Source organism: Nyctibius grandis, chromosome 2 (assembly GCF_013368605.1).
Source record: "Nyctibius grandis isolate bNycGra1 chromosome 2, bNycGra1.pri, whole genome shotgun sequence".
In the NCBI taxonomy this organism is placed as follows: domain Eukaryota; kingdom Metazoa; phylum Chordata; class Aves; order Nyctibiiformes; family Nyctibiidae; genus Nyctibius; species Nyctibius grandis.
Window position 1 is genome coordinate 67134541 of NC_090659.1, and position 16636 is coordinate 67151176.

At 44.0% G+C, this 16636-nt stretch overlaps 1 protein-coding gene across 3 annotated transcripts in view; it reads left to right on the forward strand.

Annotated features, from left to right (window-relative positions):
- Positions 1-6375: 6375 nt before the first annotated feature.
- The window catches only part of ABCC4 (ATP binding cassette subfamily C member 4 (PEL blood group)), a 161062-nt gene continuing 150801 nt past the window's right edge, over positions 6376-16636 (forward strand). For all 3 annotated transcript variants that reach the window (XM_068425444.1, XM_068425445.1, XM_068425447.1), the window contains exon 1: positions 6376-6550. In XM_068425444.1, the coding sequence (XP_068281545.1) occupies positions 6477-6550 (74 nt within the window). In that variant the 5' untranslated portion in view covers positions 6376-6476. The remainder of the gene's footprint in view (positions 6551-16636) is intronic.

Genomic DNA, 16636 nt, shown 5'->3' on the forward strand with positions numbered 1-16636 from the left:
ATTTAGGCTGACACCAAATCAAAGAGATCATGCAATGGAGACCATGTTCATGTAAATACATGTGGAAAATGCAAGGGAATGCTGTAATCCAGCCTTGAAAGAAGCATAGTTTTTCTAACTCGAGTAGAAGCATGTTGTTTGCTGTTAGCTTGTTACATATCTTCTTAGTCACTTTTGAAAAACAGAGCTTTCTTACCAAAGCCACCTGAATTCTGCATTTCTTAGTGTTGTACGTCCTAAATGATGCTTTAAAAAATCAAGACAAAACTCTTATGCCCAAGATCCTCATCCGTACAGCAAGAGCACAGTATCACTGAAAGTAGACTTAGACGAACTTAAGTGGAGATTTACCCTCCACCTCCAGGCTCTGAGAAGAGGTTTTAAAAAATAATTTTCCTCTTTGTTGTGTGGAAGTCATGGCAACACCCTGGGAATCTTGCCTAGTCAAATGAGTCCATGGACACTGGCATCCACAGAAAACATGGGTGTCACGAGGTCAGCTAATCCTCTTCCTACCCTTGGACTAGGTTGCCTATGTTGATCAGACATCATGACAGAGAGTAATCTAATCTGTTTTTTAAATGTCAGGGATGGGAAGTCTTTATTTCCCTAGGCCATCAGTCACAGTCTGCACAATACTCATAGAAGTTTGTTTTCTGTTTGCTGACTCACCTTTGCCCTGAAACTGGTTCAATTTAATTTTTCTGTTACTGTAATTCACTGTTGCTTGGAGATTATCCTGGGCTGTGATGGCCAGTATTAAGCTAGAAAAACAAGAGGTCAGGATAGGCAGAAGGCAAATAACGTTCAAGATTTTCTGCAATGTATCTGTCGATAGAAAATGTAAAGAAAGATTTTAATCTTCAGAAGCTGTATTATCAATATTAGAAATGTGGGTTAAAAACTGGAAGACTTGAAACTGTAATGAATAGAAGCAGAAAGTTTAATGTTTATTACCTGGTGAGACTGGAACAGTGAAATAAGCTCTTAGCTGCTTAGGAACAGATAAGAGAGGGCTATGTAGCTCAGGACAGCTATATTGTAAATACACATGAATTGGTGTTTTAACTAATAGCACTGGGAGCTGCTGCTGAAGACCTGCTGCAAGCTCATCAAATAATCCTACAGAAGTATCAGTCTCTAAGTATCTGTGCATACAGATATGAGATTGTTAGGGAAAACTGATCAGGTCATAGATGTGTCAATTCTAACTTTTAGTACAACCTTTTCTGACACTTTTCTCTACTGCATCAAACAGTTTAATAGAAAGTAACTGGTTTGAATCTTATCTTAGAAGATAATCAATAGAAATTATTTGCTATGGATGATGATTTTAATATAGTTTTGTGTAAAGCAAATAAGTGGACATCCAAACATCAAAAGAACTAAACTATGAAAGTTAACAGAAATATTGTGTGTGCATGTACGTGTGTGTGTGACATTTAGATAGCAAAATGTGAACGGAAATTAAAGGTTCTTTAGGAAGAATCATATCGGCCAAAATAACCTTGACGCGGCAGTCAAAGATGGAGAGGACTCTGGCTTAAAACCCAGACTGATTCAGTATTGAAGATGATGAGTGCAAGATTTAGGTGTTCAAACATAGGTGCCTACTGTCATTTATAAGGCACCAGAGTCATCAGCATGGGACTGGCAAACATGACACAAATAATGGAAGACCTGAAACCTTCTGGAGTGGTAACTTGTGGCCAAGTGGGATACCCTACCATGTCTAAAATGGAAGAAGGCACCTGAATGCTTAGGCACCTGAATTGCACCATAATTTAAGGAGAATGAATAAGTCCATTAGTATAAATAAGAAACAATGGCGTGTAGAAAATTGATATGGGGATCTAGAAAAAGATATGGGGAAAACAGAGATGGCTAGTGGGGTGACAGGAAGAAATAGGAGGAGCATCTGAGGAAGACTGTTGGTATTATATACCCATGACCAGATCAAAATAGCAAAATTACTTACAGCTTGGTTCTGCAGCATTGACATTTCTGTTCTGCAGCTGAACAAGAACAGGCCGATATGTCTGTATTGCAGAAGAATGAGAAACTATTCTCCAGCGGCTACGTCAGCAAGATGATGAGTCAGGCCACCGGATAGTGACAAGCTGGGCTCACAGCCAGTGGGACAGCCTGCTTTCTTGCCCGTGGCACGGCGGGAAACAAGGCTGTCTGTTTGATTTGTCAGGCAGGCGTATGGTCTGCCTTTCTGCCTGGCTTCAATCAAAACCATTAAACTCAAACAATGTACTGCTGTAAAGCCTTCGCATTCTGCTATCGTAGCTCGTCTTTGGGAAACTACTCCCTCTGATGTCTTTCAAACAGCTTTGAATCTGATTCTGGCCCCAGTACTGCCTCAGAGATGCCATGTAGTGCTCAGCAAAACTTTTATCCAGACTTTTCAGACACACTCATGCACATGTCTTGTTGGTTTTCTAGGTACCTGTGTCGAGGCTGTGGGGTATGAGATGGTAAAACTGTTCAGTCCTGAAATCAATGGCTGCTTGCCTGACAGAGAAAGGTTATAGTGCTACACTCTCTGAAAGACTAGGCTTTAGGTTCCTATTGCATAATCAGGATCAGTGGCTGTATTTCACCTTAAGATCCACATGCTTTTATTCACCATCTGCAAATGTTGAAACTGCCCAATTATCTTCTAAGTGTTTTGAGAAAAGCAGATGTTTGTGAACTCTGCATACTGTAGTGCCATAGAAAATGTACATGAATAAACTTGTCAGTCTGACTGTATTCAGAATGAGAAGAGAGTAGAACAAAGAGGGCTTAAGGCCACACATCATACACATGCTTATTTAGTGACTATTGTCTTTCTTGTGCACTGAATAAATAGGGAATCTTGTGTATTCATGTGTTTGTGCCATCCTCTGTGGTCATGTAATTGATTTCCCTGGCACAATGTATATGCATAACGGGTGTAATTCAGATGCCATTGGTTTAATTTGGCCATTACTCTATGTGAGTAGTTGGCTTTGCTAGGCTGCTATCCATATCACAGATTTACTAAGTTGCACTTGGATTAGTTTGTTATGTATCTTGCTCTTTCCACATTGTGAATGTACTGCTCCCATAGCAAAATATTCAATGGGTAAATTGGCAGTTGTTTTTCTTTTCCCCTAAAATAGAAAGATTATTAATTTTATTACTGTGCTATTTTCCCTTCCCCTTCCTCTCCATGTGCAGCCTTAGATTTTCCTGAGCATCTCTGTTGCTAATTGCTTCACACTTCATTACCGCATCAGTTTCTAATGGTTACTTGCACACTTGACAGATAGAGTTATGGATTCATTTGGCTTTCAGGATATTCTTTTTTTGGTTTAATTTCATTTCCCCCTTTCATTTTAGGTTTCCCTTCTCCAAAACTTCATAGAGTGTTTTGTTTTGGACTTAGAAGTAAACACTAGTATTTATTTTAAAATTAAGTAGTGTCAACATTTGTCACTCGTAATGCTGGAAAGGGAAAAATGTACTTCTTAAGGTTTGCTCTTTGTCCTTTTCCTACCATTACAATAATATTGGAAAAAGTTACTTCAATATTTTAATTTAATACTTTTAACTGTATTCTTAAAATAAATTACTTGTTCATGACCAGTATTCTACTTCCTTGCCCAAACTAAGAAATGTTTGGATAACCTTTCACTGCAAGACAACTGGCCTGATATTTTACTTCACAAAGGTAATGCTTCATGAATAGAAGTCAGTTTTAAGGTTTACGTCTTCCTTTCTCCCACTGCCTGACCCAAACTTTATTGACGTTTTGGGACTTGCATTGGCCTGTCATACCTTTTAATTCTCTTATGAGTATCTAGTTAGACTAATTTGCTTCACAGAAATCTAAACCTGACAGATTTTGCTGATGCGCAGAGCTTTTCTTCCTACATTTTGGGAGATGATTTAAATTAATTATTCAGGTTCTGGAATACATAAGCACTGTTTTGTTAAAGCCTGTCCTTTCAAACCACTGCACCATTTCTGTAAGCGTATTTCCTTGGTTTAATCTGGAAGGATCTACAGACAGCTGTTGACAAGTGCACTACTTATTGCTTGCAAAATTCTGTGGCACACTATCTGTGCTCAAGCCCCGTCAGTGTTCACTGACAGCAAGCTTAAGCTTGATTTGTCTGACTGATCGTTATTATGACATTCTTGCAAGCATGAACTGATGCTGTTTCTTCAATAATACAGTGTAGCCCAGACCCTACCCCCCTTTTATCTCAACAACATGTCAACTCGGATGCCCATAATGAAAGTCAGATGCTGGCCCTGTTAATTGTTTCATTGGCAATGCATTCTAGTGGGAAGAGATCGGGATGGTTGCTACTGGGGGCATAAGATAAATAAACAGAACATAAGAATAGTGCCTGTCTTGCAGCTGACCCAGCTGGAGGGGGAAGCAGTCTAGGAGTTGTGATTAGTTGCACAGTCTAGTTGGAGGCCAGTAACTAGCAGGGTACACCAGGAGTCAACATGGGCTCCAAAACTGTCCAACATCTTTGTTAATGATCTGGATGATGGGGCAGAGTGCACCCTCAGCAAGTCTGCTGACAATACAGAATTGGGAGGAGTCGCTCATACACTAGGTTGGGCTGCCATCCAGAGGGACCTTGATAGGCTGGAGAAATGAGCTGACAGAAACCTCATGAAGCTCAAAAAAAGGAAGCGCAAAGTCCTGCACCTGAGGAGGAACAACCCCAGGCATCAGTACAAGCTGGTGGCTGCCCAGCTGGAAAGCAGCTTGGCAGAAAAGGACCTGGGGGTCCTGGTGGACACCAAGTTGAACATGAGCTAGTGATGTGTCTTTGGGGCAAAGAAGGCAAATGGTATCCAGGGCTGCATTAGGAGGAGTGTTGCCAGCAGGTCAAGGGAGGTGATCTTTCCCCTATACTTAGCAATGGTGAGGACACACCTGGAGTCCTGTGTCCAGTTCTGGGCTCCCCAGTACAAGAGAGATGTGGACATACTGGAGAGTGTCCAGTGAAGGGCCACAAGGATGATGAAGGGACGGGAGCATTTCTCCTGTGAGGAAAGGCTGAGAGCGCTGGGACTGTTCAGCCTGGAGAAGAGAAGGCTCAGGGGGACCTCATCAATGTTTGTAAATACCTAAAGGGAGAGTGCAAAGAGGAGGGAGCCAGGCTCTTCTCAGTGGTGCTCAGTGACAGGACCAGATAAAATGGGCAAAACCTGATTCCCCCTGAACATCAGGAAACACTTATTCGCTACGAGGGTGACCAAGCATGGGCACAGGTTACCCAGAGAGGTTGTGGAGACCGTGGAGATCTTCAAAAGCTGTCTGGACATGGTCCTGGGCAACCGTCTCTAGGTGGCCCTGCCTGAGTAGGGGGGTTAGACCAGATGACCTCCAGAGATCCCTTCTAACCTGAACCATTCTGTGATTCTGAGACTGCAGTAAAATTACAGCAAGGCAGTAACCCATTCTGCCAGTTACTTTTTCATGTAGCTGAATAGTTCTTCAGTTATCTTCAGGTATACATCCCACATTCCTATTTTCTTATGTCTCTTGCTGTTTTCTGTACTCCTTTTGGTCCCACTCCCTGTGACAGGCCATAGTGACAGTACTGGAGAGGAGTATGGTGATCATTTGCTGAACTTTTGAGAATTGCTCCAAGGACTTCTGTGATGCACCATCTCCTGGAATTACCTACCTACTTTACCTTGTACTACCAAAGTTTCCCAAACATCTTTATCCTGAGCTACAGATAGCACTGAGGGTCTGTGGACTGAGACCAGTCTCTGGCTCATCTCCAGCTCCCTGAATGCTGCAGCAACTGCCGTCCTGAACACGGACCGTTACTGCAGGTCCCATGCCCAAGCTGGAAAGACGACCGGGAGTCTTTTTTTTTTTTAATAAAAGTATCCACAACATCTAGGAAGGTGAGGTGACAGCAAGCGCTTCGGGGGGGGGGGAGGGGCGGGAGGTTGGTCCCATGAAGCTGGACTCGCCCCTGACTTGGTGCTGCGCGCACTGAGGAGGTGCTTTTCATCGCACACGCAGGCAAGAAACCAGGGGGTAGAAGAGCGGAGCACCCCCGGCCCCGGCGGCCGCCTACCCCCGGCCAGAGGCTCGGCCAGCCCTGAACTGCCCAACTCGGAGGGGGACCTCCGCAGCGCCGCGGGGCGGCCCTCCGCCCTCCCGGGGGAGGCGCGGCGGCTGAAGGGGGGCGGCTCCCGCCCCAGCGCGGCCTCCGGGGCTGCCCGGCGCGTCAGCCTCAGCCTCTGCGCTGGGGCGGGCACCGCGGGGAAGCCAGGCCGACAGGAGGCGTCCTGCGGCGGGAGGGAGGGAGGGACGAGGCGGGGGGTGCCGGCTCTCCCGGAAACAGCGCCGGCCGGCGGCACAGCGGCGGCGGCTGCCGCGGTGGGAAGTCGTCTCTGGTCCTGCGCCCTCGCCGCCGCCGGGCGGGCGGGGTGGTTGGCGCGGCGCGGTGGGCGGCATGGAAGCGGTGCCCTGCGAGGAGAAGCCCAACCCGCTGCGGGATGCCAACCTCTGCTCCCGGCTTTTCTTCTGGTGAGCGCCCGGGCGAGGGCGAAGGAAGCGGGGGGAGGGCAGCGGCGCCGCCGTCGCGAGGTGCGGCCCCGGAGCGCCCGCCGGCGGGGAAGGCGCCGCCGCGCCGGTGCTTAACGCCGCTCGCCTCACCTCTCCTGGCTTCTCGGCGGCGGGGGGGATGCTGAGCCCCCGCGAAGGGCCGACCAGCTCGCACTTCAGCGCGGCTCCCGGGAGGGTCCGGGCGCCCCGGCGGCGGGCGGGCGGGCGGGAGCAGGGATGGGAGGCGGCGGCCGTGCCCGCGCTCCTCCGTCGGCTGCCGGCGGTGACTCTGCAGCCGCGGCTGGGCCCCGACCTGCCGCCCGCCGCCGCGGGCCCGGTGCGTCAGCCCTGCCCGCCGGGGCAGCCCCTCGCACGCAGGTGGCTGCGGGGAGCGCGGCGGCGGCGCGGCGAGGCGGAGCGAGGTCTCCTGAGGTGAACCCGGCAGCCCGCGCCGGGCGATAATCCCCGGGCCCGGTCTGGGGACAGCCCGGCCGGTGCCCTGCCCGCCTCGGGCAGCGCAGCTCTCAGCCGGGCAGGCCGGCGCCGAGCACGGCCCCGTCGCCCCCTTCGAGCACGTGTTTGACTCACTCGGGAGCGCCCGCTGCCTCCTCGCCCGGGTCCGCCGGCCCGGGACCGGGTGCAGGGCTGCTCCCTGGCGTTGTTCTGCTTCCCCGCTTGCATAACGGATCGCGGCCAGGTATTGCTCATCTCGGCGAGGCTTTGCTAATCTCGCTGTCGGCGTGGGGCTTTCCCCCTCCGTGAATAAGGTGGTTTCTGAGCTGCAGAGCTGCGTGGGAGTTTCCCGGTGTGAGGGATGGCTGGGGAGCAGCCTGGCTGCTCTCTTCCATGCTTCAGCTGCAGTCGGCTGGCTTGGGGGGCTTTGGGTGTCACAGGGTGAAGTCAGGGGGTGTTGTGGTGCCGCCACAAACTGTTGTGGGACCGGGTGGCTACTAGTCCAAAGTTAGTGCATGTTCTCTTATTAGTGGGGACCTTGGCGTGGGTATGTATAATTACTCAAAGCAGTGAGGAATTACAGCTCAGCAGTTTAGTTGCTTTGAAATATAATAGGAACAGATGTGCAAAGTGAAATGGGAGAGCATCAAGCTTGTCCGTCTTAGCAGATCCCCTTTGGAAGAGAGCAGTTACGGGGGTACCGCTTATTCTGTGTCACCTACTGTAGCCTGAGCCAGGGTGCACATGCTGTGTTAAGTGGTGGAGGTGGGGGGGGAAGGAAGAGAGGGCATGGCGCGTGAGGCTTTTTTTTTTTTTGGAAGCCTCTGAAACACAAGCTCTGGGCAGGTGCGGGAATCACTTTTGGAAGGTAGGGGGATTTTAAAAGCCCTGCTAATTTTAGTTAATTTTTCAGTCAAGGATATGCCCTCAGAGGTACTTTGTGCAAAAAGACATAAGAAAAAAAGAAAAAGAGATGGCATGCTTGAGCAGAACTCCCTGTGTTCAGCATTTTGACTTGTAATTTCTTCTTTGACACCACGGGTGCCCGTGTTGGAAACAGCTTTGCTAGGAAATCCAGACAGAATGGGATGACCCTTGGTTGGCCACATAGCGTTCCAGGGCTGCTTCTGGTCTGTTCCCTTTCCCTTGCTGGGGTCTTGCGTGCTTTTACTGGTAGTTCTGCCAAAAACAACCCAGCTAGATGTGAAAAAGGAAGTGTGCAGTGCTCGTGGTTCGTTTTCTGGCTGCTCCTATCGTCCTTTTTTTAGGCCTTTTGTATCGATCTCCATGTATTGCAGTGACGTGTTCAACAGCAACAACGAAGTCCCTTAAATTCCTCGAGGTTTAGGCAAGCACCTGAAAGGTTCTTTACCCCACACACGTTTGTAGGTTCTCGTTGTGCTAAGGGAAGAGTAGGTAGAAGCCTGTGCTTGTGAGATGACAGGCCTGCTGGAAGTCTGGAGATGGATAGGGACTTAATGCTTTGCAGTCAGGTGATAGTGTGCAACTGTAGGGCTTGTGCTTCGATAAAAGGGTTTAGTGGGGTATGAAAAGCTTTGGAAGTTGCCCTCTGGACTGTTTGTCAGGCTTCTGTAGGCTGTATAATTCACAGCAGCGGAAATAACTCTTTTAAAGTCTCTTCTCTTACCCACGCTGCATGTGATCATCAAAAATACCAGTGTATCCTTGCTATTTACTAGTCAGAAAGCATTAGTATTTTCTTAGTGAAAATTTCAGCTGAAATAGTGTCTGCAGTGGCTTAAATTGAGTAAGCAGGGGCTGTCACCTTCCTGCAAGTTAGTAGTTTTACATAAAATCGAGGAAGTATAAAACACCCTTCATTAGCTATAAAGCTAACTTTAAGGGTAGCTTTAAGAATCGTTCTTACTTTATACAAAGTGTGTAGCGTCTGACAGACAGCTGTGTGAGTACTGCTTTGTCACTGCTTCATTTTACCTGCTGTCTCACACAGGATGTTCTGAGGTGTTTTCAGCTGGAGAACTGGAAAAACAGTGCTGGAGGAGGGTTCTCCTGGGAGTAGTGGCAACCACCACTGTGCGGTTGCTCGAGTGTGCCTGCTCTGCTCTCCAAATCCCAGGTGTTGCCAGTGGTGCAGAAGAAAAGCTAAAATTATTGCTTGACAGAAACAGGATCAAACTGACAGGGGAAAAGAAGTCGTGTTTTCATTGAGTTATAACACTAAGATAATGAGTGTGTAGGCTGAAGACACATTCTTCTCCCATTGTTCAAAGCTTGTCTTCTTGCTTTTAGGTGTGAATTTGACAAGTATGAGCTTGATGAACATTAAACGCTCTAGTAGTACATTCATGGGAAAGAGGAGCATCTAGACTGTGTGTGAATATTGTTATTTTTATAATGCATCCCTTGTGTAATGCTAGTTACAAGATGTAATGATGTTACAAGAATAAAAAACTATTTATGGCAGAAGTATGAAGATCAGGGCAGTTGCAAAATATTCTTGTTTTCTGTATCGCTGACTGAATTATCTATATTAACATAGGATTATCAAAACCCAAATTGTTCTGGATGTTCCAGATATTACTCTAACTACTGACCTTTACAGTCACAAGTTCCCATGCTCACCAAACTTCTTTAAGCTCTGGCTGATAGTTCAGTTACAGAGTTAGCAGCACTTGGGTATATTTCTGATTTACTTCATCTATGGGTTTTTTTGGTGGTGTTTTGTTTTTTTTTTAATTGCTGTCTCAGCTTGCTGGTGAGAATGAGGGCTTTGAAGGATCGATAGGAGGATTTGTTTACTTTTTTAGGGCCTTCCAAGGAAGAGAGAATTCAGTCCAGTGTTTTTCATGTTTAAACAGCTATTCTGTTGTAGAAAGTGTTTTGAGTTTAAAAAGCCTTATACTCCATACTTTATGCAGTTGAGAATAGCACTTTTCACATACTTTTTTCTGTTCTGGGGGGTGGTGATTATTAAATTAATAGCTATACACGGTAAGACTATTTCTCTTTTCTAACTATTAACTCATCTTTGAGCTTGCATGTTAATTTAAGTAGCAGGTGTATTTTTATTTGCTTGTAGCATTTGCTCCCTTGATTTATCAAAGATGTTTTAGCTATACAGCAGTTGAGTTTTTTATGCACTTTGTTGTTCAAGCATCGAATCCACTTCTGTGGAAAGTTACAAAGCGTGCTATGATTAAATTTTTAAAAAACTACATAACTTCTGGCCCATTAATAACATGAGAAGGAGGGCAAGCTGGAACACCGTGGAAAGGGTATCTGGTATTTCTGTTCAGATTAGTAAAAGAAATTACAGTCCTGCTAAATTTCATATATTTATAATTTTAAAAAGAGTAATACTTACATAAATTAGTAATAGTAATTACTTATCTGTCACAGACTTGCTGGGCCTATGATAAGTTTTTGGCTCCTTTGGAGGGCTGGATGCCTTTTTACATCATCGCTTGACATTGCCATTGCAGTAACAGCATTAAAGCATCAACTGAAAGCTTGCTCTGAGGCATCTGCACTGTTGTGATTCCAAGGAATAAACGATTGATTGGTTTATCATCACCTGTTGATGTCTGACGGCGTTGTTCTTGACTTACTAAGCATGTGCTTTAGGGAAAATGACAAAACTGCTAAGTCTTCTTCACTTCTCTGACTTGGAGTGTTGTAGGAGAAGAGTACAAAAAAAAATCTTTACCAGTGGATTTAAGCGTGAACAGAACGGGGTAGGCACAGATATGTAAGTCCCAGGATTTTCAGTGGTGACTGCACAGTATGTAGCTGTTTGAGCAAATACACTCACGTCACGCACCTCTCGTAGCAGCGTGAATAACTGCAGGCTTTCCTTAACTTCTTCCTCCTCTCTCACCCCATAGCTTAGAATTGGAAAGGCCACTGACTGATTTAGTTGGACTTCTGAGCAGGCCTAAGTCACCCGCATTTTAGTCCTGTGATTTGACTCTCTTCAAAAGCATATCTTGCCTTACATTGAAAGAAGTTAGGCAAAGAATTCATCGTCTTTCTTGGAAGTTCCAGCCAGAGTCCAGCAGTGCCACTGTTAAAACTCGTCCGTGTTCCTTACTGTGTCAGTGAATAGATTTGCCTGTGAGGATTTTACATTTACTTCAGGTAACAAATGAAAATATCAAGCAGCATCAGACTTTGCAGTTTGCCTGGGATCTTGCCTGATACTTAGTGAATTCCCACCAGCATTGCCCGAATAGTGACTACTCTTAACAGATGCCACTTCATAAAGATCTCTCGGATAGATAATTTTTAGTTCATTTATTGACTTACTGGGGCAAGATGGCTATTTTTAGCAGGATTGCTGTGGTGCTGTAGGAAGCTCTAAACAAATATGTAAGCATTTTCAGTATAGATAAACAGAAAACACATTTTCAGTAGCCAAAGAATGTAATCAAACTTGCTTCTTTTTTTTTTCCTGATTGAAAGAAAACAGAGGATCATACATACCACTTTTTTAAAAGATAATACCTTGTTTGTTCATTTATCAGATATTTAATATCCTTTAGCCAAATTTGAATCAGTCTCTTGAACTACTGCTTTCATTTGTAAGTTTTCCTTGTTTTATTGCAAGATAGCCGTATTATGCAGAAGAAAATATTGTTTGAAAATCATCATTTATGAGCTAGTGAAGTTAAAATATGTTGTTAAAGAGTGCTAAACAGGTTATAGTGACTACGGCAAGTGTGTATAAACTATCAGAATGTTAGCACTTGCTATCTACAGTAAATATCTGTGCTTAGATATGCAATTAGATGAACTGTTTGCGTATAACGAAACACTGAGGCTATGTGCCTTTGGAATGCCCTACGTAAAGCATGCTGTATCGTTTATGAGAGAAAGTGTCCCTCTTATAGTTCCTGCAAAACTTCAACATTAGGAGTATGTTGTGCGGTTGTTTTTTTCTTTTTTTCCAAAAATCAGTTTTTTCCCCCCACTTCTAGAGAATTCTTCAAGGCCTTGAGTAGAGTGGAGGAGGGAGATAACACGATGAGATTTTGGGAGTGGAAGGTTAAAAAGACCAATCGTCTACTTTTTTGTATCCCTGGCACCCAACCAGTTGTAATACCAGTGTGAACTCACAGGTGATTTTAATTCTTCCTATTTCCATTAATTCCCAGAAAGGAAGTTAGTACAGAAATTGCTACCATTACGTTTCAGCATTTGCATTTTCTTTTGGAAACTGGAATCAGAGACCATTATGCTCAGCTAGACATTCTGCGTAACTTGGGGTTCAGGATTTGAGCCTTTTTTTTGGTTTTGGTTGTTTTTTTCTATTAAACATGTATGTGAGCTATAACACAGTTTTTAGATGCGTTTTTCAAGTTATGAAGGAACTGCCCAGTCCAACTAAGTTGTTTCAATAGTTACCTAAGCTGAGATTAGAAGTGTGTTTGGATGACCAATTCTTTTCTGTGAAATTGAAGAACTCTCTTCCCTTTGCTCTGTGTAACTACTCAGGCCCTATAGCTTGTACTAAAATTTATTGTTATAAGGCATAATCTTCAGACCTTTGCATCAAATCTTTGGTATTTTTGATGTTCTTCTTGGCATGTGGATGCTGTGTTTAGAAACAATATTTTAATAATAGTCTTTGGAATGCCACAGGTAGAGGTGATGCCACTCCTCCATTCCCTGCTCCCAGGCTCTGCAGAAAATGTTAGCTGCAGTTTTCTCCCCCCTGCAACCTGTCCTCGCCCTATTTGTGCTTCTTCTTGCCATCTGGACTATCAGGAAGTATGTTAGAGTAAGCGGATATTTTATACCTGGCCGATGCACTGTAAGTGAACAGCATGAAAATAGCCTGCAATAAGTGCAATCAAATACCAGTTGAGTTACTGTCAGCATCAGAAAGTGGATGTTCAGCAACTTGGCTGCTTACACGGTGCTGTGAAAAGCAACAGCACGGAAGTTGAGTATCAAAGGTTAATACAATCTGGCATTGGAACTGGAAGCCTGAAGGATGTTTTTGAGTTAATATGGCTTTGAAGTAATTTCATTGTATTCCTATTTTTTCCTACTGTGAGCAATGAGAAAATCTACTGTTTAAGCTGCAGTAAGCCGGAGAGGGAAGTTGCAACCAAAACAGTCAAAAAGCATCTGAAGAAATACTAGAACTTAATTCTGTTTACTTTATTAATTGTAGATGACTGCCTTGGTAAGGGGAAGTGGGAAAAGGCAGCTTACTGAAGGGAATGGGTGAGCATGTGAAATAGAGATAGATTTTAAAAAAAAAAAAAAATCACATGATGACTGCAAACTGTTGCAGTGATATTTGTGAATTCTTGTAAAATAACACTGGAGACTGTCAGTATGTGTCCTTCTGTCTATACATCCTATCCCAGCAGTGCTCCTCTGGACTGAGAGAGCACATAGGATGTTGGATTTGCACTGCTGGTATAGAACTTCAAGTCGTGAAGGTGGGTAATGAATAGTACAGCGAAGCACGTAGACACCTGAGGTAAGCCATGGAGGATAAGCAATGTGGATTTATAATCAAAAGGTCCCGTGAGGAAACCCAATTTATTTTACAAAAAAAACCCATCTCCAAACTAGGTAATTGAAGAGAACGAAATATGTGTTACTTTGCAGCTTAGTAGTTGAAGTAGTGCTTCCAAGCTGCTCAAGGAGATGAAATCCCCGTGTTATGGAAGAATTTGAGTAAACAAAGACTCTCCTGTGCAACTGTTGAAAAATAACTGGACATTGAGTGTAAACAGATGATGCTTGTAATGCACAAAATAGGCTTAAGAGGAATGGGGAAAATGCAGTTTGTAAACCAGCTCCTTAAAGAATTAGTTGATGAGGGTATACATAATGTGGCTTTGACTGGGTACTGTAAAATTACCCAGAAGTTAAACTTCTGCCTATAATTACAAATAAAGAAGGACAAAAAGAAAATATTTTTTGATTAGAAAAGTAGTCCATTTAGTCTGATTTTTCTGACTTGGCCAGTGATAAAGCGAGGGCTTTTCTGAAACTGGAGAGAGCAAAATTTTGCACTTGTGCAGAGGAAGGTACTGTAATGTGTTAGTGACTGACTATGGCATAACTGTAGGTGGGCTGGTCAGGGCAGTTGAAGCCTGTGGGTGCACCCGGGGCCCCGACAGACAGGTCCTTTGATGTTGGGACATTTTTTATTTGTGTGAGCTTTGTAATGTAATTGCAAATGCTTCTTGGCTGACGTTTTGTGACAAAACTTTCTCAGTTCATGGAGAACTTGCAATATATGCATGGGTTTCTGCAAGCTCTGCAGGCCTGCTCTGCAGTGTGAGAATGGTACTTTTTTGGGCATTTGCAAGCAGGACACGATATGAATCCAGAGGTACAGCAGGTTCCTTCCCTGGGTTAATGAACTGGTTGAGCTGGACACTGCTATTAGTTTAATCTACCTGTCTATAATGTATTTCTTCCTAGGCTGAAAGGAAATTCTTTTGGGATGCTAGCAAACCTAATTTAAAAGCTTTCTCATTTAGGAAATTTTATTTCATGTATGAAACAGAGTAGCATGAGTATTCTGCTTGCATAAGGACCCTGCCTTTCGGATAGCAGGGCCTGATTCTCTTACATGCTGACTCCGTGAAGAAGGGGATGGCTTGAGACCTCCCCTTGAGGTCTCGCTTCTCTTAGGAGGGTAGGAAAACACTGTATTTCTTAGTTTTTTCTGCAGACCTTAGAGGCTTTCTGAAATCCTGGTGGAGTTGCTCTAATTACAGCTGGTAAAAATTGCACTTTTCCTGAACAACGAAGTAAATCGTGGCTGGTTGACTGTGTTGTAATGTTACAGGGTGTGTAGTGTCAGGGCCCAGGAGTAGGGAAAAGCAGGAAGTGAATGTTTATATTGTGGTCTTTGTGTATGTGCTGGTTCAGAAATGAATCACTTTCTTTTTTTATCAGTGCCCAAGGTACTGCTGTAGAGGTGGAAAGCTTTTTGGGGTCAGAGCCGTGAATTACTGTTTTGCAGTTGGCTGTCTCTTGGGTTTTCAGCAGGTTACAGAGTGACTTCTTAAATTGTTTTTTAATCTTTATTCCTAGTGACATCAGTATTCTGGCAGTAACAGGCGCTAATTCTGGGCTTCTTTCCAGACTGATGTCTTTGATCAGCTAATGGCCTTGATAGAACAGAGGCATTCCCAGCAGAACAGAAGGTACTCAGGATTCTTCCAGATATTCCCATTTTTGTGTGTAGTTCATGCTAGCAAAAATTTGGGCTAAGCTCTTTGAAAGGCATCATGTGAACTCTGTGTTTTGAGTGAGTGACTAAAATGAGGTGATGTGTAAGAACCAAGTAATTATTAAAAATTCTTAGCAAACAGGAAGGTACATGGGGAGAGAGAAGATGATGACCAAGATGTTCTATTTTTATTTAAGTTGAACAGCTTCTTCAGAAGCAAATAAAGAAATGTGAGACTGAGGTGCGAGCCTTTCCTCCCCACCGCGTTGCTTCTCTCTTCAGGCAGTAGATTGGTAGCAAGTCCATTTTATGTCCATCCTTGGGATAAGAGGAGTAGTTTGCATCACTGTCTATATATTCCCTCCGTTTCTCTAGGTCATCTTAACTTTTGTTTATTATTTTAGCTTTTTTATTGAAGAATAATGCAGCTTGCACACTTTCTCTGTTCATAACAAATTCTACTTTGGGTTTTTTTTATTCCCCCCTCCGTCCCCTTGAAGAGATGAGTGTTAGGTGATCTCTGTTTGGACAAAAGATATACCACTCTAATGAGTAGTCTTCCTTTATGGCTGAGGTTTCGGGATGTTCTTTATGTAGGCCATTGCCTTATTTGCCAGCTTCCTTTAACAGTCCTCTTACAGCACTCTCTAATTTAACTGAGCCTTCAGGCAAGAGAAGGGCCTGGTTGGTTTGCTTGTTACGAGCGTGTGACTCGAGTAACAGCAGGCTGTGTGAAACAGGATGGTCTCAATTCTGCTCTAAGTGCAGAGAATTCCATGGGGTGTAATCTGGATGTGGTATCCTGGTGGAAATGTTTACTTTAATGACTGAATATGAATCTGCTAAGTCTTCTGTCTGAAAGTAGACCTTCCAGCGTGAAGTTCAGGACACATCAGTGAGGTGGTGAAACTTGAACTGTTCTTGCCGTACTGAGAATTTGCAGTGGACAAATAGAAGACCTCATTCTTGGGCTGAAAGCTCTTCAACGACTAAGCGTAATTTGAAATTTGAAAAGAAAAATTTTTAACCTCCTTTTAAAGATCTTCAAGTGTAGTCTGCAGTAACACAACATACTGTTAAAAGCTTTAGTACTTTTAAGACTTCCATAGCAGTAGCTCTTGAAGATCAGCATTTTGGGGCAGAGTAGTCAGAACGCTCAACAATGGGTGATTTTGAAATTTTTGTTTCTTTTTGTGCATATTTTTTCCTCCCCTGCAGAAACGTGGACTTGTGCTGAGTCTTTGCCGTGTTGTCTGTCATAATAAATGAGTCACAAAATGAATTAGCACAGTTTTCTGCATACTCTGAATTGGTTTTCCTTGCCTTCTTTAAGGTTAAAATAGAGGTTGTAGTGCAATATATTCCTGTTTCCAAAGTTATGGTTTTAACTGATGGAAAAATGTGAGAAGCCCCGAACTTGTGCTAGG